Source organism: Zalophus californianus, chromosome 10 (genome assembly GCF_009762305.2).
Source record: "Zalophus californianus isolate mZalCal1 chromosome 10, mZalCal1.pri.v2, whole genome shotgun sequence".
NCBI lineage: Eukaryota > Metazoa > Chordata > Mammalia > Carnivora > Otariidae > Zalophus > Zalophus californianus.
The window spans coordinates 109,804,427-109,825,613 of NC_045604.1; the positions used below are offsets into that span (position 1 = coordinate 109,804,427).

The following is a 21,187-nucleotide window of genomic DNA, read 5'->3' on the forward strand; positions in this document are numbered from 1 at the left end:
CCTCCTTCACAAAACTCCCAGATCTTCCTGACCTCACTCTCAGCTAACATCCCTCCCTCTCGTTTCCCTGAGTTTCAGTCCCATTGTATTGCATCTCTGAGCAGCATTTGGCAACGCCGATCATTTCCTTCTTGTGGAAAGACTTTCTCTCTTTGGCCTCTGAGATACCATACTCTCCTGGTTTTCCTCCTCAGCATCCTTCTCTAGATTCCAAATGTTGGAGTGACCCTGAACTCTGTCCTCAGCTTTCCTCTCTCCTCTATCTACACTCATTCCCTAGGTATGAGTGTAGGCAGTCCCGTGGCTTTATACATTATCTCTATCTCTGTGATTCCCACTTTAAATCCCTAGCCTGAGTCATTCTGTCTTTCTGAAGCTGCAGACACATATATCCAACTGCCTATTGACATCTCTACTTGAAGGTCTAGTTGGCAATTTCACGTGTCCAAAACCTGTTCACTTCTCCCTACTCAGACCAAACTCTGTCCCTCCCAATATCCCCCCATATTTGTGACTGAAGCCACCATTCACCCAGTTGCACATGCCAAAAATCTTGCAGTTACCCTTGACTTCTTTCCCTCTCACCTCACATCCAATCCATCTGCAAATCTCTCTGTTCTATGTAAAAACAAAAAAAATAAAAACAAAAAAACCCTAATCTGATCATTTCTCCCCACTTCCTTCCTGACCATACTAGTTAAAGTCAGCATGGGGTATTATTTAGACTCTTGCAATCTCTTCCTAACTGCTTCTACTCTGAGCTCTCTAGGACCAGAGTCCTCTTTGGAAAAATCAACCCATGCCCCCACTCCCAATTCTCTAGTAGTTTTCCATCACAAAATAAAATCCAGATTCCTTATTAAGACCTCCTCTGATTTGGCCCCCCATCACCTGGCCCACCCCCATTCCCCACCAATCTCTGTTTCACTCACTGCACTGCAGGCAGCAGTTACTCTAACACACCAGGCATATCCCCTCTGCTTGAAGTGTTCTTCCTCCGGGTGGTCGCCATAGCTCACCTCCTTAAGTCATTCCATCTTCTGCTTAAATGTCCTCTCTTCAGAAGACTCCCTGACCACACTGGCATCCCCATCACTGTCTATCCCTTCTTTGCTTTATTTTTCCTGTGGGTTCCCCCCCCAACACTTCCTGCCTCAGCCAGTATTCTTAGTTCGTTTGTTAGTGAGTTCGCTAGTTGGTTATATACTTACCCACTAAAACACCGCTTTGGGAGAACAGGGACCCTCCGTACCGTTGTACCCCCAATTCCTAGAACAGTCCCTGGCACACAGGAAACTCTCCAAAAATATGCGTTGAACGACTGACTTGCCAAAGCCAAGGGGTGCAAATAAGTGCACATCCAGTAGATTTCCATAGGCACCTGCTCCTCCCCAACATCCCCCCACATACCCCCCCTTTTCATCTCTAGGGAGATGGCAACACTTCCCGGGGTTGGAGGAGGGGCACCTCCGTTTCCTTTGTCCTCCCACCTCGTGGGGGAGTCAAGACTCAGTGGGCGGTGAGCGGACAGAGGTCCCTCTCTATGGTCTTACTCCCCAGGCCCCTCCTCCCTAGCACCCGGCGTGCCTCTATGGTTCTTCCTGTCATTAGTCGGGAGGGGGCGCTGTGCGCAGGCGCGGGGTGAAGCCACGGCGGGGCCGGAAGGAGTGCAGCTGCGGCCTCGGCGGCGGAGGCGACGAAGCTGTCGGCGGCCGCTCCTGGTGACTAAAAACCGTGGCGATAGAGGCCGCCGAGCCCGCCTGGCGAGCCGGCGAGCTGAGTGGCGAGTAAGTGTCGGCAGCGGGGCGCACCCGGCTCCACGGCAGGCCGCGTGAGGCGAGTGGCGTCTCAGCCCGGCGCCTCCATTAAGCCCCGGGGTGGGGGCGGGGGCGGGGGCCACGGCCGTGAGGGGCGGCGGGGCCGCAGAGTCGGGGGCACGGGCCTGGCCCGGCGGCCGCCCGAACGCGAGCGGGCCCGGGGCCGCGCGGGGCGCCGCCAAGTGCCGGGCGGCGGGAGCAGCGGGGCCGGCGGCGAGGCGGGAGCCACAAAGGCGCAGGCGGCCGGCGAACCCTCCCCCGCTCCCGCCACTTCGGGAAGTTTCGCGGGCCGGTCCTTCGGTCTCCTGCGCGAGGGCGAAAGCGCCGACAGACCGAATTTCCCCGGCGGCACCTCGCGGGAGGCGGCGTCGGTGGAGCCGAGCGCGGCCTGGAGCGCGCGGGCGGCGATGCACTGTGACTCTGAACTCCGGCGCCCCCGGGCGAGGGGCGCCGGGCCTCAGTCCCCAAACCCTCCCAAGTCGGTTCAGGAGGGCTGTCTCCTCGAGAAAGCCGGCGACTCCCAGCCAGCCCTCGTGAGGACATTCAAGTGCGTCAAAACCCTCTGCAGCGCGGGTAACACGAACCCGACAAATGTGCCTGGAGCGCCGCGCCGCGCCGTGAACAAGACTGGCGTTCCCGCGTGGGATGTGGATGGAGACTGCGTGGAATGATTGTCCCAAAACTTTGGGCCACTTCAGTCCTGTGCGAGACACCCCCCCCCCCCAAGGGTGCCTGCGGGGTTCCATGCAAACCAGCCGGGGGCCTTGTCGAATACGTTGCGATAAATGGCTGGGTACGGCCGGTCCTAGGCCCTTTGCTAATGCAAAAAGAAGATTTATTTGCCCTGCTGGGAGCTGGCAGAGGACAGGGAAGATTTTAGGACCGACTTCAATTTTAGCACGCTTGCCTGAAGAAGGACTGCCAAGAAACAGCCTTGCTTTGTTGTGTTTATTGTATAGGTAATTTATTGGAGCTGGGGGTAGGGAGTGGTGTGAATCTGAGGAAATAGCTGGAGAACCGGGGGCCAGATCTGAGATCTCCCCCGTAAACCTAAATAGAGGCTAGCGGGCAGCAAGTGAAAAAGAAGCCTTCCAGCCCTGTGGAGGAATCTAATAAAGGAAGTTGAAATATGAGTCAAGGAGACAAAGTTTATGAAATAGGGTAGAAATAGTGCGCCTATGTTGGCTAACTCTGATGGCTTCTATTTAATCAGTGTTCTTTATGGTCTAGGCTGTGTTAGGGGCTTTTCAGACCTTATAACTAATTCTCATAGCTGGCAATGTTATTTTATCTTCATTGTCAGTAAGGCAAAACATGCTCGTAAGCATGTACTAGACACTGTTCTAAGCATTTTTTATATATTAATTCCTTTAATCTTCAATGGTGGGGGTTATTATCCTTATTTTAAAAAGGAAGAAAAAAGGTACTGAAAAATAACTTACGTAGTCACAAAGCTTGTAAGAGCTGGGACTTGAACTCAGTTTGGTTCCATAATTTGTGCTCCTAATAATTTTGCTCTTCCTGCGGATGATATTTATTCAAAAAGTTCTGGAGTATTTACTTGGTGCCAGGCAGTGTGTGATGTCCTGTGGCTATGGGAATGAATAAGATGGGGGTGCCCACATCCTTAGACCTTGTTTTAGCAGAGGAGATAGCTACTTAACATAGTTTCCTAAGTAATTGTAGATTATTATTGTGCCAGGTACTCTGAAGGATTGAGATATGTTGTGTGAATGAACAGTGGGGATGGTCAGGAAAGGTTTTTCTGAGGAGGTGATATTTAAGATGAGAAACTCAAGGATGAATGGAGTTAATTTGGTCAGAGGCAGTGAAAAATAATCAGCCTGCTGGAGGAAAGAGGAAGATGCATGGCATGTTCAAGGGACTGGAGCCATGGTCCCTGCAGAACTGTGAATGGGGAAGAGGTGTAAGGTGAGGCAGCACTTCACAGGCCATGGAATTTTGGTTCTACCATGATGACATTTTATGATTAAAAAACCAGCATACCTCCGTGCAGTATGAAAATATGTTAGAGAGTAGACCTGTAGGCACTGTGCGGATAGAAGGGGCAGTGTATGATGAGTTCACAGAGGATTCACCTGTAAAAAGATCGTTGAAAACACTGATTTTTCCCCCCTTGTGGATGAGGATATGCTTGCTTATTCCAGTTTCTGAACGAATTTTCACTTGACATTTGAAGAAAATCTTAAGGTTAAATATGTTAAACTCTTTAGCCTACGCAGTGAAGATTTTGAGTTTAATTTTTGGTTTAAAACTTTTCCTATTGTAGGGCATTTGGGTGGCTCAGTCGTTAAGCGTCTGCCTTCGGCTCAGGTCATGATCCCAGGTCCTGGGATCAAGGCCCACATCAGGCTCCCTGCTCAGCGGGAAGCCTGCTTCTCCCTTTCCTACTCCGCCTGCTTGTGTTCCCTCTCTCGCTGTCTCTGTCTCTCTGTCTCTCTCTCTCTCTCTCTCTCTCTCTCTCTCTCTCTCTCTGTCAAATAAATAAATAAATAAATCTAAAAACAAACCAAACCTTTCCTATTGTAGAAAGGCACTGATAAGAGGATTTTTAGAGCTCCTTTAAACTCTGCTAAAACTCCAGACTAATTGTCCACATAATTCTGTCTGTAATTACGGATGCTATTTTATCTTAGTTCTTTCATTTTGTCTGCATACTAAAATATACACGCATTGCATTTTCTTATTCTGAACTCATCACTTGCCTCGTTCTTTTTTTTTCTTTAAAGATTTTATTTTTTTGAGAGAGAATGAGAGAGAGAGAGAGCGTGGGGGGGGGAGGGTCAGAGGGAGAAGCAGACTCCCCGCTGAGCAGGGAGCCCGATATGGGACTCGATCCTGGGACTCCAGGATCATGACCTGAGCCGAAGGCAGTCGCTTAACCAACTGAGCCACCCAGGCGCCGTTGCCTTGTTCTTTCTTAAGAATATCGCCATCCTCTAGTCACTGAACATCTAGGTGTCCTCAACATCTAGGTCAGTTTTGACTCCTTCTTGCCTCATGGCTCTTTACATACAAAAATCCCATTGAATCTAACTCTAGTTGGTATCTTCTTTTTTCTCTCCCTGCTTATTGTTATCTCTAGTTCATACTTCACTGTCTCTTGTTTCCTGGGTTTCCTGCTACCAGATGTTTTTTACAGTCTTACGCAGTTAGGTTGATTTTCCTAAAGTACAAGCCTCTGTATTCTTACTGGTTAGAAAATAAAATTTGAGCTGTTACCCATAGTTGCATAGAGCAAACCACCGCCAAACTTAGTAACTTAATATGACAATTTTATTTGTCGACAATTTTGTGAGTCAGGAGATTGGGAAGGACTAATCTGGGCTGTTCTTTCTGATCCACATGTCGCTAGCAGAGGTAGTAGGGCTGGAGGTTCCACTTCCAAAATGCTTTTTCACTCCCATGCCTTGTCAGGGACTGCTGGGAGGGTGGGCTCAGCTACATTTTCTTTCTCCAGGTAGTGTCAGGGCTTTCCACGTGATCTCTCCATCAGGAGTCAGACTTCTTAATGGTGATTCTGGGCTTCAGGAGCCCTAGGTGGAAGCTGCTCAAAGTTCTTAAAGGCAAAGCTTGGAGCTAGCACAGCATTCAGTTTAGGTTAAATACAGCTCTTTGGGCTAAGCTTCCCTGACTACCTGCCCTCTCCCAACTGGAATAGTGTCTTTATTGTGCTAATTCTTTATATTTTGTAGTATATTTAATTGTGTGCAGAGTTTCTCTCACTGATTGTACTCCCAAGTTTTTTGAGGCAAGATCCATGTTGGATTTTCTTTGTATGTATTCCTCATGATGCATAACACGACTTTTTTTTTTTAAGATTTTATTTGAAAGGGAGAAAGTGAACACAAGCGGGGGGGGGGGGGACGTGGGGGAAGGAGCAGAGGGACCAGCAGACTCCCCGCTGAGCGCAGAGCCTGATGCAGGGCTTGATCCCAGGACCCCCAGATCATGACCTGAGCTGAAGTCGGACGCTCAACGAACTGAGCCACCCACGTACCCCACAACTGTTTTATACCATGTGGCAAGACCACAGTAAATATTTGCTACTCTTTATTTTTTCAAGATTTTATTTATTTATTCATGAGAGACAGAGAGAGAGAGAGAGAGAAGCAGAGGGAGAAGCAGGCTTCCCCACTGAGCAGGGAGCCCGATGCGGGACTTGATCCCAGGACCCTGGGATTACTACCTGAGCCGAAGGCAGACGCTTAACCATCTGAGCCACCCAGGCGCCCAATCTATATTAATTTTAATTTTAAAGTTTTTTTTTTTTTTTTTTTGAGAGAGAATGAGAGAGAGAGAGCGCACATGAGAGGAGAGAGGGGTAGAGGGAGAAGCAGACTCCCTGCTGAGCAGGGAGCCTGATGCGGGACTCGATCCTGGAACTCCAGGATCATGACCTGAGCCGAAGGCAGTCGCTCAACCAACTGAGCCACCCAGGCGCCCTAATTTTAATTTTAAATAGTAATGTAGGGGCGCCTGGGTAACTCAGTTAACTGTCCGACTCAATTTCAGCTCAGGTGTTGATCTCAGGGTCCTGAGTTCAAGCTCCATGCTGGGCTCCACCCTGGGCATGAAGCCTACTTAAAATAATAATAATAATAATAATATAAATCCAGTCCAGTTTAGAAAAGTCAAAATATAACTACTTTAAACTTATTACTTAGAAATAACCATTATTAACTTTTTGTTGTCGATTTAATATTAATTAAACCTTAGTATAGGCTTACAACGAATGGATATCCAAATAATGGTTAAGATGAGCTAGGATTTGAATGAAGAACAATAATCACTTATAGTCACTCAGAAAACCATGCTGGGAAGCGTTGTTGTGGGCATGTCAGCTTCTCCCAGCCTGTGCCTGGCTCTGCTTTGCCCATCTTTTGCTGGAAAAAGAGATTAACTCTTTAAGTTGGAAACATCTTTTATTACCCCAAGACCAGTGTTGCTGAAGTGACAGACATATTTATGGAGATTACTCTGGGAAGCAGGAATACCACAAAACCCCAGGACCACACAGTATTCTGTTAGGAGCATGGGGAAGGAAAAATGGAGATGTAACACAAATAGAAGGATGAGAAGAAATTTATTTATAACTGAAGAAAATCCTGATAAACTGTTGTCGCTTAAGCCATGGTACCCGACTCTGGTTATATATGGCTCTGATGAACAGCTCCAGTCACTGATGGATGAAGATGTTTTTGGAGCCACTCATTCATTCAGCAGCTGTGCATGACACAGGAAATACAGCTATGAATAAGAAACTGTCAGGGGCGTATGGAGAACACAATTCAAATGTGAACTTTCTCATGTGTTGATATATCCATCCAAGGAAGGGAAGGGGATTTAAAAAAAAAAGGTAATGAGGACAGTTGTAGGAGGTGGAAGAGAATATAGAATTGTCACCTCATTTTTTTTTAAGTTTTTGTAATGTAGTAGTACTACATACGATTCTCCATGGGGTAAGGAAGCAATAAAATGTATGCTCATTTTTGTTTCTAATTTGGAAGCATTATCTGTTATACTGACTATAGAGTATAGTCACAAATGTACATATGATAAGTTTTACAATAAAAAGAAGAGGCAAGAACAATTCTCTTTTAGGTAGCATTTCCCATTTCTGGATTCCACCTTTGTTTAGCTATTTTCTTCAGCTGTCTGATGAAGAAGCTACTTCCAGAGGAAAAATGAAGTTTCTTATAGAAGGAAGTAAAGGTTTAACTGTGAATAGTTACAATAAAACTAGTGAAAAGTAACCTGGAAGAGGAAAATAAAGCCCTCCCCCCACGTTTGGCTGTCTTGTCAACTTACTAATAAACACTGTACATCTACTGTGTACTTTTGATAACAAGCTCCTGTTTTGGTGGCATTTACCACTTACAAAGTGGCTTCTCATATTCCAACACAGCCTTACAACGTAAGAATAGCAATTTCCATTTCATAGGGAATAACAGTAGTCATAATGTGACACTTGGTATGTGCTACACGCTATGGTAAATATATTAAATTAATTTTAAAACAACTATTTTCATTTTACAAATAAACTAGGTCCGAGAGATTAAGCAATTTACGCAGTCACCGATTCACTAAATGGTGAAACCAGGGTTCATGCTTAGGTAGTTTGATCAGAAGCCCAGATGAGAGGATTGAATGTCAGGGACTTGAATGACCTTTACAGAGAAGCTAGTCAGGAGTAGAAATTCCCTCATCAGACTCCTTTTCTCACTGAAGCTTGGGGCCATTGTATGTACCACTCACTCATGAGGAATCTTGCTTTTAAAGCACCACTAGTAATCTGTTTTAACTACAGCTTGACATTCTAATAAATTGGGGAGATGTAAAATGAATCACATTTCCCTTTGATTTCCAGTATAAAACTGAAAGAAGTAAAAGAAGAAACAAGAAATGTGGCTAGTGGAATTATGTTCAAAATACTTTTTAAAAATTGTATTTGAAAGAAAAGTTTTGAATACAGTTCAAATTTCATTAGAGGTCTTTCTACCATGCTATTTATAAATGATGTCATTGTTACTTCGAGTGAGATTTGAAATTTTTAAAAACAGAGATACCTTTGTCCAGTTATAGATACCAGAATGTTTTACTGTAAAACTTAGTCTTAATACACAACTTAGTATTCTCTCAGTTGGAAAAATGCTGATGTTATTTGACTTAAAACTCTTTGTAGACATCATTATATGAGAAGCCAGAATCTGGGGTCTACTTTCTCTAAAGCATGTAGTTTCTCTCAGGAAGGCCAGGAAAATTGAGATTTTCTTAGAACCAAAAGGTTGGTTCTTCATTATTTTCATCAAAATAAATAAAGCAAGAAAATGGTTCAAAAGTCAAAGTACTACTGTTTCACAGAGGCAACCACTTTTTTCCTCTTATAACGGCTTTTGTTCCCCTAACTTTCCCATTTTGAAATAGAGTACACACAAAGAAGGTTGACCCCAAACTAAGTTTAGGCCTGTGCCTAAACTTCATCTAAATGAAGTCATTCAAGATATATTCTCTTACGTTTGGATTCCTTCACTCAACCATTATGTATGGTTGTTATAAGATGCTTGTATCCACCACCCAGTTTAAGAAGTAGACCATCTTGGGGCGCCTGGGTGGCTCAGTCGTTAAGCGTCTGCCTTCGGCTCAGGTCATGATCCCGGGGTCCTGGGATCGAGCCCCGCATCGGGCTCCCTGCTCGGCGGGAAGCCTGCTTCTCCCTCTCCTACTCCCCCTGGTTGTGTTCCCTCTCTCGCTGTCTCTCTCTCGCTCTCTGTCAAAAAAATAAAATCTTAAAAAAGACCATCTCCAAGCCCCATCCGTGTATCCTATCCTGATCATAACTCATTCCTTCCCCCTAAAATTAACTATTAGTCTGACTTTTATAATCATTTTCTCATATTTCTTTATCACCCGAGTACATTCCTAGATACTGTAATCTCGTTTTAAAATTTGGTGTTTTTTTAAAATCGAAGTTTCTTCTTCCATTCCTTTTCTTTTTTCCTTATAATTTATCTGTTGTTGAACCTGAACTATTTGATGTGTAGTTTCCCAGAGCGTAGCTAAGCGTCAGACTTATAAATTATCATTCCCATATAGAGCCTTTTTAAACATTTTTTTTCTGATCCTCATTAAATACTAAGGAATAAGATTTTACTGGATGGGACTGAATTTTGGAGGGTCACAAACCACTGTAACACCTTTAGATCTTTTCACACCCTTGCAAAAGCACTCCCATTGAGAATACGTGGTCTGGGTTTCATGCTTATGGTACAATTCAAAAATCTCATTTTTCCTCTAGCCTCTATTCTAAAAATGTGACTGGGTCCAGATCCTTGTCCAAACTCTGGTTCCATCTCTTTGCAAGACTATAGATAGTGTTCTTTCCTTGGAAGGCACTTAGTTCTTGTCTCTACAATGTTAGCAGCCAGTGATATTCAAGGTCTAGATCCAGTAATTGATTGAGGATGGCAAAATGATGTTTTAATTGGATTTTTAAAATCAATACTGGAATATTTTTATAAAGAAACCACTTATCTACTGTTTGGTCATACAGTGACATACAGTTCATGTAGAAAAGGCAAGAAACAAGAAAGTACCTGATTCTTTGCCTTTATTTTATTACTTATTTATTGAGAGGAAGAGAGAGAGAGAGTCTTAAGCAGGCTCTACACCCAGCGTGGAGCCCAACGTGGGGTTTGATCTCACGACCCTGAGATCCTGACCTGAACCGAAATTGAGTCAGACGCTTAACTGACTGAGCCACCCGGGCACCCCTACTTTACCAGTTTTAAAGATAATGTAGTGGTTGATACCATCCTTTGAAAATGACCTTTTTAAAAATAATTATGAGCATTTTCATTTATGTGTTTTCTTAAGAGATTCATGCCATATTATTATCTTTCTTGGAACTCAAAATGTCCCATGTTTGGCCAGTGGGAGCCTCTTTGGGATTTTTTTTTTCTGAGTTACTCTGACAGAACCCAGTCTTTGATAAATAGTTTTTTGATTGCTTTCTTGGTATCTGATATGACAGGGTGTTGTAGGCTCATTTTGTAAGATTCCTGCTCCAGAATTGGAATTAGTAGTTTCTCAAAAAAGCCCTGGTTTCTTTTGGTGGGAAATAGTATTTAAAGACCATAATCTAGGCAATGTGTATGTTCATTGCTACAAGTAATTTGTTTTTAGGCCTTTTTTTTTTTTTTTTTTTTTTTGGGTACAGAACAAAAATATTTTATGAGTTCACACTAATAATTGTAATTCAAATTTAGGGCTATTGGGGTTTTCTATATTATAAGTAAGATTCCTTTTTTTTATTTACACTGAAATTCTTGATTCTCAAGGGCACAAGGATTAATAGATTTAGAATAGTCCATAACTGCTAATCTTTTTAACTTGTTACACACAAAAGTGTCAGAATGAAAGTCTCAGAATGTCACAACCATTACGATTACATGACTTTAAAATTTTGCATATGCTTCCCCTCCCCATAATTTTTATAATTGTACTATATTCCTTAATTTTAGTTCTCATTTAATCTTTGTGCTACAAGTAATTACATATTTAATGTTTACTGCCAGTCTTTGTGTTGGTGTCTTTAGTCATTTTGGTTGCCTGAAGTTTATTTTTCTGTCAAATTCCTCAGGAAGGTCCTGTAGAAACAATCAAAAATCCATAAGTTCTTTTATATTGATAAATTTATTTGTGCTCCTTTTCTTTGAAATTATTTTTGCTGGATACAAAATCTCTGACTCATTTTTTTTTAAAGTATCCTGTACCATTTTCTAATGGCATAAAGCATCACTATCAAAGTCTGCTAATCTAATTTTCTTTCTTTTCAGTGTCTCAAGCCCAGGTCCTAAAAGGATTTCTTTAAAGTATGTGTGTCTTGATGGTTGTCATTTTAGGTGGGTTTTTTTGTTTTTTGTTTTGTTGTTGTTGTTTAGGTATTTACTGCATTCTTTTGAAATGTCTTAACATTTTTATTTTAGGAAAAATTTTTTTCCTTTACAATTTTTAGTATTCTCTTCCCTTTCGATTTATTCAGGAGGTGCTGTTTGTTATGTTGGACAGTGTTTGTCTTGAATATTTGTTCCTTGATCTCTTTAGTTTTCTATTTAAAATTCTCCTTTTACCTTTCAGTTCTCCTAAGCAGTATGCGTTATGTTTACTCACACTTGTGTTCCTTCTAATTTAGCCTTCACTCCTGAAACTTTTTTTTTTGGTAGTTTTATGGTTTTATTAACACAAATATGACGTGCACAACAAGCTGTCTATTAATTTTCTTTGCTGGGCAGCCTGGCGTTGGGATTGGTGACTCTGCCAGCTGGGCTGCTCTTTCCACAATAGCTTTGCGGTTCTTGGAGGGGACATTGTGAGCAATCTCTGCACAGTAAGATTTGTTTCATATCAGCAGCAGTTCAAGCTCCTTGACGTTGTGGACTAGGAACTTCCGGAAGCCACTGGGCAACATGTGCTTTGTTTTCTTGTTGCTCCCGTAACCAACGTTGGGCATCAAGATCTGGCCCTTGAATCTTCTGCGCACCCTATTGTCATTGCCTCTGGGTTTCCTCCAGTTGTGCTTAATTTTGACATAGTGGTCTGACTGGTGCTGGATGAACTTCTTGGTCCTCTTTTTAACGATCTTGGACTTCACCAGAGGTCTGAGGGCAGCCATGATGCCCAGTAACAGATGGCTGCCACCTCCACAGGCAGCGCCAAGGAAGAGAGGGGAAGCTCCTGAAACTTTTTTTAATTTTTGTTTCTTTCCTGAGATCTGTCATTCCATTTCTGAGTTTTCTAGTTCTGATTTATATTGTTTTATGTCTTGTATTATTTTCATAGTGTCCTTTAGGTTGTTAAATCTTTCTGGCATGTTTTAGGGGCGCCTGGGTGGCTCAGTCGTTAAGCATCTGCCTTCGGCTCAGGTCAAGGTCCCAGGGTCCTGGGATTGAGCCCCGCATCAGGCTCCCTGCTCAGCGGGAAGCCTGCTTCTCCCTCTCCCACTCCCCCTGCTTGTGTTCCTGCTCTTGCTATCTCTCTCTGTCAAATAAATAAAATATTTTAAAAAATTTTTTTAATCTTTCTGGCATGTTTTCATTGTTTATAGGGATGTTTTGCTGCTGCTTGTTTTTCTTATAACTTTATAAGAGTTTTGACATAATTTCTTATTTTTATTTTTCAGCAGAAACTCCGCAAGCCAGAATCTTTGCTCATTTTTAATGACACTGGTTTTCTTGGACTTTTAGAAGGAGGGTAGTTTAGGATAGCTTTTCAAACCTCACAGAACTCCCTTTTTGTGCAGTGTTCAAAATATGACAGCTTGCGTTTTGAGATTTCTGGCTTCGTCGTCTATTGTTATGTAGGCCTGCCTTCTCTTTGTCTTTATTGTCTCTGTCTTACTCAATTTCATTCTTCCCAGCTTTTCATCTCGTTGGGCCCTGTCCTGCAAGGGAGCCCTGCTAGATCAGGTTTGAAACTTTATGGGTCCTAGACTGCTTCACTCTCAGATCTTAACTTGAATTCCTTGCACTCCCCTGTTGTTGAACTGAGCAAACCCCTTCCTGGTGTTCTCGCAGCTTTCTCAGATTGGCCTGTGTGCTTTTCAGTGAATACATGTTGGTTGTTTGGGGGTTGTCCTTTTCTCAGGTCTGAATGATTCCCTGTGATTTCTGAGGCACAAATGGTACTTCAGAGATCTCATGGCTCTTGATGATTTGTCTTGGGTTCGTATTTGGAAGTTTATAGTGATTCTTTCTTAGTTTTTTTTCTAATTTGGAATTTTTTTTGTTTTTTGTGTGTGGTTTTTTTTTTTTAAGATTTTATTTATTTGACAGAGACAACAGCGAGAGAGGGAACACAAGCAGGGGGGAGTGGGAGATGGGAGAGGGAGAAGCAGGCTCTCCACTGAGCAGGGAGCCCGATGTGGGGCTCGATCCCAGGACCCCGGGATCACGACCTGAGCCGAAGACAGATGCTTAACGACTGAGCCACCCAGGTGCCCCAGGAATTTTTTTGTTCTTAGATGAGACTTTGAGTAGGTTCAAAAACTGTGGTGCTGCTGTCTTCCCAGAATTCCCTTGTGATTTCCATTTACGTTCCTCTGATGTCTCATAATGTTGGGCACGTCTTCATTTGTTAACGGGCCTTTTGGGTTTCCTCAGGGTACTCAACATTGGGAATTCAAATTTTTTAGCCCATTTTTCCTTGAAGTTGTCTGGTTTGTTCTTGTGTTTTTCATTTACCATTAAGTGTTCTTTATATTTGTTGGATAGGAGCTCTTTGTTATATGTATTGCAAATTTTTTCTCCCAGTGGCTTGCCTTTTCACTCCTAATAATTTCTTCTGTGAATAGAAGTTTTTATTTTTGATGTACAGTATTTCAGTTTTTTCTATTATGGATAGTACTTTTTATATCCTGTTTAAGCTATCTTTCCCAACTCCCAAGTTTGTGAAGGTATTTTTTTTATGGTATCTTCTAGAAACTTTTTTACCTTTCTGTTTAAATCAAGAGTTCACGTAAAGTCATTTTTGTCTAAGGCATGAGGAAGAGACCTAGTTCCTCATTCTTCTGCCCCCCCCATACAGCTTTCTAGTACAGCATTATAGAGTAAAAACATGTTTTCCACTGCTCTGCAATGCCACTTTTGTCATAAATCAGACATCCACATGAATGAATATTTTTGGACTCTGTTCCTTTGGTCTGTTTTTCTCTTCTTTTGCCAATACCACATGGTCTTAATTAACTGTAGCTTTGTATTGATAAGACTTACTACCTGATAGTGTAAATCTTCCACCTTTTGTTTTTCTTTATGAATGCCTTGTTTATTCTTGGCTCTTTGCATTTTCCTGTAGATTTTAGAATCACCTAGTATATATCCACTTTTTAAAATCCTATTAAGGCTATATTAAATTGGTAGATCAATTTGGGAGGAATTGACATCTTTACAAAATTGAGCTTTCCAGCCCATGAATATGGTATGTCTCTCCATTCCTTAGTGTTCTTTGGTTTCTCTCAGTGATTTACAGTTTTCTGTATAGAGATCTGGCATGTCTTTCATTGCATTTATTCCTTGGTATATGATAGTTTTTGATGCTACTCTAAGGAGTATCCTTTGAAAGTACCATTTTCTGATTGTTTCTTACTAGTATAGTGTTCATTTTTGTATATTGGCCATATATCCAGAGACGTGGTTATTCATTCCACTTACTCATTATAGTGGTATTTCTATGTACAGTCACATATACAAATATAATTTTGTCCTGTTATCTTCCAGTATTTTTATTGTTTTTTTTTTTTTAAGTAGGCTCCACACCCAGCATGGGGCTTGTACTCAAGACCCCAAGATCAAGACCTGACCTGAGATCAAGAGTCGGACACTCAACCGACTGAGCCACCCAGGTGCCCCTGTTGTTTTATCTTTTGATAATCCATCTGGAATTGATGTTTATGTGTGGTATAAGGAATGAATCAAGGCTCATTTTCTTCCCATATAGATACCCACTTGGCCCAGCAGGGTTTATTGGAAGACCATTCTTCCCACCGCGTTGTAGTAGCACCTTTGTTTTTATATGGATGACCAAATGTATATGGGTCTGTTTCTGAGCCCTCTATTCTGTTTCTCTGTCTGTCTTTGCATCAATATACAATCTTACCATCTGCAAATAATGCCAGTTTGATTTCTTCAGCTTGATATTTTATTTCTCTTTATTGCCCTACTCCACTTGATACAACCTCCAGTACAGTGTAGACAAGAAATGGTGAAAACTCCTCAATTTCAGGGAGAAAGCTTTTCATTGTTTTACTGTTAGATGTGATGTTTGCTCTAGTATTTTTGAAATGTCTTTAACTTGATGAAGGAAGTCTTTTCTAATAACTAATAGGCTGAGAGATTTTAATCATGAATAGGTGTTAAATTTTATTTTATTTTTTTTTTTATTTATTTTTTTTTTTTAAAGATTTTATTTATTTGACAGAGAGAGAGATAGCGAGAGCAGGAACACAAGCAAGGGGAGTGGGAGAGGGAGAAGCAGGTTTCCTGCGGAGCAGGGAGCCCGATGCGGGACTCGATCCCAGGACCCTGGGATCATGACCTGAGCCGAAGGCAGACGCTTAACGACTGAGCCACCCAGGCGCCCTAGGTGTTAAATTTTAATGCTTTTTTCTCCCCCAGCCTGCTGCAATGATTATATAGTTTTTTCTTTATTCCAGTTATGTAACTTACTTTGCTTTGGTTATGATTTTTGCCTCTGTGTTCATGATAGATATCGGTCTTTCTTGTGCTGTTCTTAGGAGCTTTTAGTATCAAAATTATACAGGCCTCATAAAATGATTCAGAAATAATGTTTGTTCTTTTGCTGTTCTGAGTTTTTGTAATATTAGTTACATTTCTTCCTCAAATACTTAGAAGACTTTACTGGGAAAGGTTTCAGAGCTTTTACAGTATTCTTTGTGGGAAAGTTATTAATTACTGATTCAGTTTCCTTATTTGGTACAGCTCTGTTCAGATTTAAAATTGTCTTTGTTCAGGGGCACCTGGCTGGCTCAGTCCACAAAGCATGTGACTCTTGATCTCAGGGTGGTGAGTTTGATCTCAGGGTGGTAAGTTTGAGCCCCACAGTGGGTATAGAGATTACTTAAGTAAATAATTTATAAATAAATAAATGAATGAATAAATGTTCTTTGTTCAGCTGTGGTAAGTTGTATCTGAAGGAGTTTGCCCATTCACAATTTCATATTAATTGGTATAAAATTATTATAGTATTCCTTTTATATTGTAGAATCTGTAGTGGTATCTTCTTTTACATTCCTGATAATGGTTATTTGTGTTTTCTCCCATTTTTCCTTGATGAATTACGATAGAGATTTATCAGTCTTCTTAATCATTTTAGAGAAACAACTTTTTGTTTGGACTTTATATGTTTGTATCTGTTTTGTTGATTTCTGCTGTTATGATTGTCTTCTATTTTTCTGGTTTGATTTACTGTGCTTTTTCCAGCTTCTTGAGATCAAGGCTTTGATCATTGATTTCTTGGTCCTTTTTCTTCTAAAATAGCATTTGGATGTATAAATTGCCCTCTAAACACTGCCTTAACTTCAGCCTACGAATTTTGATGTATTTTGTTTTCATTACCGTTTGGTTCATCCAGTCAAAATACAGGAGTTTCTAATTTTCATTGTAATTTCTTCTTTAACCCATGAGTTGTTTAGTTTGCTTAATTTCCAATATTTAGAAATTTCCTAGTTATCTTTCTTTTACTGGCTGTTCTGTGTGATTTCAAGCCCATGAAATTTGTTGAGACTAGCCTTATGACTCAGGATATAATCCGTTTTATAAATGTTCCCTATATACTTGAAAAGAATGTGTTCTGCAGTTGCTATAAATGTCAGTGAGGTCAAGTGGTTTGATAGTACTGTTCAAGTCTGTCCAGCTATAAGTGTGGATTTGTGTTACTTCCTTAAGGTCTGTCAGTTTCAGGTATATGTGTTTTGAAGCAATAGTATTAGATTCGTACACATTTGGTATTATATCTTCTGTGAGTTGACCCTCTTAACTGGATGAAATCTCCCTACTCATCTCTAATACTACTTATGTCAATTTTGTCTGATCCTAGTCTATTCATAGAGTTTTTCATGGGTTTTGTTGTACCCCTTCTGCCCTCACCCAGAAAGGAAAAGGTTAAATAGTTGAAAAGAGCTTCAACATAGAATTGGAGTTTATTTAAAAAATCAGATGGATGTTTTATGACTGAAAAATAAAGTATCTTAGGAGTTATTGATGTTCAGTCTATTGCTTTCCATCCTTTTACTTTAAAGCTTTTTCTTATACATAAAAGTGTTTATGTAATATAATTTTCAATATGATTGTATTTAAGTTGTATGGAATAATGACTTGTATGTAAATTGCAAAGTGATTACCTCAGGAAGTTTAGTTAACATTCATCATCTCATATGGATAACCCCCCAAAAAAGAGAAAAACGTTTTTTTTTCCTTGCAATTAGATCTTTCAGGATTTACTCTCTTAGCAACTTCGAAATACACCCTACAGCAGCGTTAACTATAGTCCTCATGTTGAACCTTACGGCCCCATTACTTATGTATTTTGTAACTGGAAGTTTGTACCTTTTGACCCCCTTTATCCAGTTCTCCTACCTTTGGTAACCACATGTGATCTCACTTTCTACGAGTTTGGGTCTTTGGGAGGTTTTGGGGTTTTTTTGGATTCCACATGTGAGATTATATCATATTTGTCTTTCTGTCTCATTTCACTGAGCGTATAAATGCTTTCAGAGTTCATCCATGTTGTTGCAAATGGCAGGATTTCCCTCTTTTTTTTTTTTTCAGATTAGTGTTCTGTTTTCTAGCATTACTTTTTTTTTTTCTTTTTTAAATTTATTTATGAGAGAGAGCAGGGGGAGGAGCAGAGGGAGAGGGACAAGCAGACTCCATGCTCAGTGCAAAGCCCAATGCAGGGCTCAGTCTTAGGACCCTGAGATCATGACCTGAGCTGAAACCAAGAATTGGACACTTAACTGACTGAACCACCCAGTGCCCCTCTATTTTCTTTACCCATTCACTGAATGAACACTTAGGCTGTGTCCACATCTTGGCTATTGTAAATAACGCTGCAGTGAACATGGGGGTGCAGATAGCTCTTGAACATTAGTGATTTCTTTTCCTTCAGATATATACCCAGAAATGGAATTGCTGGATCATATGATAGTTTTATTTTTAATTTGTTTTGTTTTGTTTTAATATTTTATTTCTTAGCGTGTGAGAGAGAGAGAGCGCACAAGCAGGGGGGAGAGGTAGAGGCAGAGGGAGAAGCCAACTCCTCAGTGAGCAGGGATCCCGAATTAGGACTCAGCCCCAGGACCCTGGGATCATGACCTGAGCCAAAGCAGACGCTTAACCAACTGAGCCACCCAGGTGCCCCATTTTTATTTTTTTGATGCACCCCCATACTAGTTTCAATAGAGGGAATTTACATTCCCTCCAGTAGTGTATGAGGGCTGCCTTTTCTCCATGTCCTCGCCCGCATTTGTTATCTCTTTATCTTTTTGGTGATAGTCATTCTAACAAGTGGGAGGCTATAGCTCTTGGTTTTGATTTGCATTTCCCTGGTGATTAGTGATATTGAGCACCTTTTCATGTACCTGTAGTGCATAAGAATATCTTATTGGAAAAATGTCTATCTAGATCCCTTTCCCATTTTAAAATTGGATTATTTGCTTTTTGGCTGTTGAGTTGTAGGAGTTCTTTGTATATTTTGAATTTTAACCCCTTACCAGATATTATGAGTTGCAAGTATTTCCTCCCTTTCCATAGGTTGCTGTAATTGAGTTTTTAAGTGTATCTTATTTTTACTTATATGTTCCATCTGTTCTTTGATCCTTTATTCCTCTTTTATATGTTCTTTTGCAATAATTGGTTATTTTTTTTATTATTCTTCTCCCCACCATCAGCTTTTTAGTTATGCATTCTTTTTTTTTCCCCTTCGGTGGTGTTTTCACCATAAGCTCAGAATGCCACCTTCACCAAATATGTGGGAAGAGGTTGTTGTTTTTTTTAATATTTTATTTATTTATTAGAGAGAGAGAGCACATGAGAGGGGGTAGGGTCAGAGGGAGAAGCAGACTCCCCGCCGAGCAGGGAGCCCGATGCGGGACTCGATCCCAGGACTCCAAGATCATGACCTGAGCCGAAGGCAGTCACTTAACCAACTGAGCCACCCAGGCGCCCATGTGGGAAGAGTTTTGACAATCCCTCATTCTTAATGTTCTTTTTTTTCTTTTTCAGACCCTTTTGAACAGATAGTCACCATGTTTAGATATTAGCAAGCACATGTGTATGTGTGCATTTGAAAATGGCAGAAGGAAACAATAATGAAGAAGTCATTCACTTGAACAACTTTCACTGCCACAGGGGACAAGGTAAGTGTTTGTTCTCACTTTCTCCCTTCCATCATTGCTTTTTCTCTTTATGGTACGGTCATAGTTTCTTTGAAATTAACCTATTTTGCACCATGTGGAACCCAGAGACATTTCATTTTTAGACCTCAGAACATCTGGTGTAGTGGACTCATCAGACTAGAATTTTGTGTCAAATGGTGACACATACTGGCATGAATGAAGTTGAAGAATCTTTCATCACAAGTGGGTTATTAAGCTATTAATGAGCAAGCCAGAATAAGCTGTGAATGTGCAGTCATTGGATCTTAAGAGGTGGAAGTGTGGGAACTGTGGCAGTTCCGTTTTTGAAGGAATGGGGTCTTCAAAGGAGTGCTTCTCCAGGCCTATATGATCTGAAAGTGCTGCTCTAGCATTTTGCCCCCTCATATTATGCTTAATTTATTTTTTGCCAAAAGATTCTGGTTGCCTTACAGGGAATTTTAGAGCATGTATTCTTTCATTGTACAGTGTTTAAAATTTGGGGAAGTTCATTGATTCAAAAAGGGAAGGGAGCCTGTATTTCTGTAACATTGCTAAATGCATATGAAATTTCCTGTCAAATCCTAATTCACATTTACACTTAGGCCGAAAGGAGAAAATTCATGCTGCTGAGTAGGAGAAGTATTTTTTGCAAGTATAAATTCCATGGAAGGGGGCACCTGGGTGGCTCAGTTGGTTAAGTGTCTGCTCAGGTCATGATCCTAGGGTCCGGGGATCAAGCCCCAAGTCAGGCTCCCTGCTAGGTGAGGAGTCTGCTTCTTTCTCTCCCTCTGTCCCTCCCCCTCCCCACTGTGTGTGTGCGCGTGTGTGTGCGCGCGCACGCGTGCACACTCACAGAATTTTTTTATTTTTTTTATTTTTTTTTAAAGTAAGGGAGATATTTTGTTGTTTTTTTTTTAAAGATTTTATTTATTTATTTGGCAGAGAGATACAGAGAGAGAACAAGTAGGCAGAGAGGCAGGCAGAGGGAAAGGGAGAAGCACGCTCCCCGCCGAGCAGGGAGCCCTATGCAGGGCTCGAGCCTGGGATTATGACCTGAGCCGAAGGCAGCCGCCTAACTGACTGAGCCACCCAGGCTCCCCTAAAAGAATTTTTTTAAAGAAAATAAATTTCCATGGAAGAAATTGTACCATATTTTTCCCCATTAATAATAATTTGTGCTTATGAGGATTATTTTTTTCCCAGCAGAGGGTAAATTATATACGTTTGGCTTTCAGAGAGCATTTAAAGTTGAGCAGATTTTATTAAGCAAATAAAAATATTGCTTTTGAGAAATTTTGAGAAAAATAAAATGCTGTGCAAATTATGAGTGCAAAAGTACTAATTTTTAAAGGATTTTATTAATAGTTTATTCTAACTTGGTAGTAAGAGAACCATAATTTATTATGATTCAGAAAGTTTTAAATCTTAGCTGTAATTTGTATATGGGATCATTTCCAAATTTTTTGAACACATATATCAAATTAATGTTGTAGTTGTTTTGTGACCGGGTTTTAAATACACTTGAACAGAGTTTCAGAACAACTAATTCCTTTGGGGAAATTATTCACTTTGGAGGTATATTTTTTTGTTAGAAAAGTTTTGTGTGTTTTGCACCCAGCATGAAGATTTTTCTCAGGCATGCGGAGTTGTTTTGTTTTTATGAGCTGTATTAATTTTATTGTGCCAACCCCTGTAGGTTTATTTTTAAATCATCTTTATTGAGGTATAATTTACTTAAATAAATGCACACATTTTAAGCATATAGTTTAGTGGGCTCTGAAAAATGAAAATACCCATGTTACCACCCCCTTTACTCATGATGTGGAACATTTCTGTCATCCCAGAAAGGTTCCTTTATGCCCTCTCTGCGACCAGTCCTCACTCTACTCCTGGCCTAAGAAAACCACTGGTCTGTTTT

At 40.9% G+C, this 21,187-nt stretch overlaps 1 protein-coding gene across 7 annotated transcripts in view; it reads left to right on the forward strand.

The window, feature by feature from the left end:
* Window positions 1–1,646: 1,646 nt before the first annotated feature.
* The window catches only part of RNF216 (ring finger protein 216), a 151,147-nt gene continuing 131,606 nt past the window's right edge, over window positions 1,647–21,187 (forward strand). For 3 of the 7 annotated variants that reach the window (XM_027610514.2, XM_027610518.2, XM_027610521.1), the window contains exons 1-2: window positions 1,647–1,787; window positions 19,136–19,269. In XM_027610514.2, coding sequence (XP_027466315.1) covers window positions 19,203–19,269 — 67 coding nt within the window. In that variant the 5' untranslated portion in view covers window positions 1,647–1,787; window positions 19,136–19,202. Of the gene's footprint in view, window positions 1,788–2,475; window positions 2,777–11,176; window positions 11,243–14,678; window positions 14,737–19,135; window positions 19,270–21,187 lie in introns of those variants that run through there. The other 4 variants (XM_027610517.2, XM_027610520.2, XM_027610516.2 and 1 more) reach the window with 3 other exon arrangements.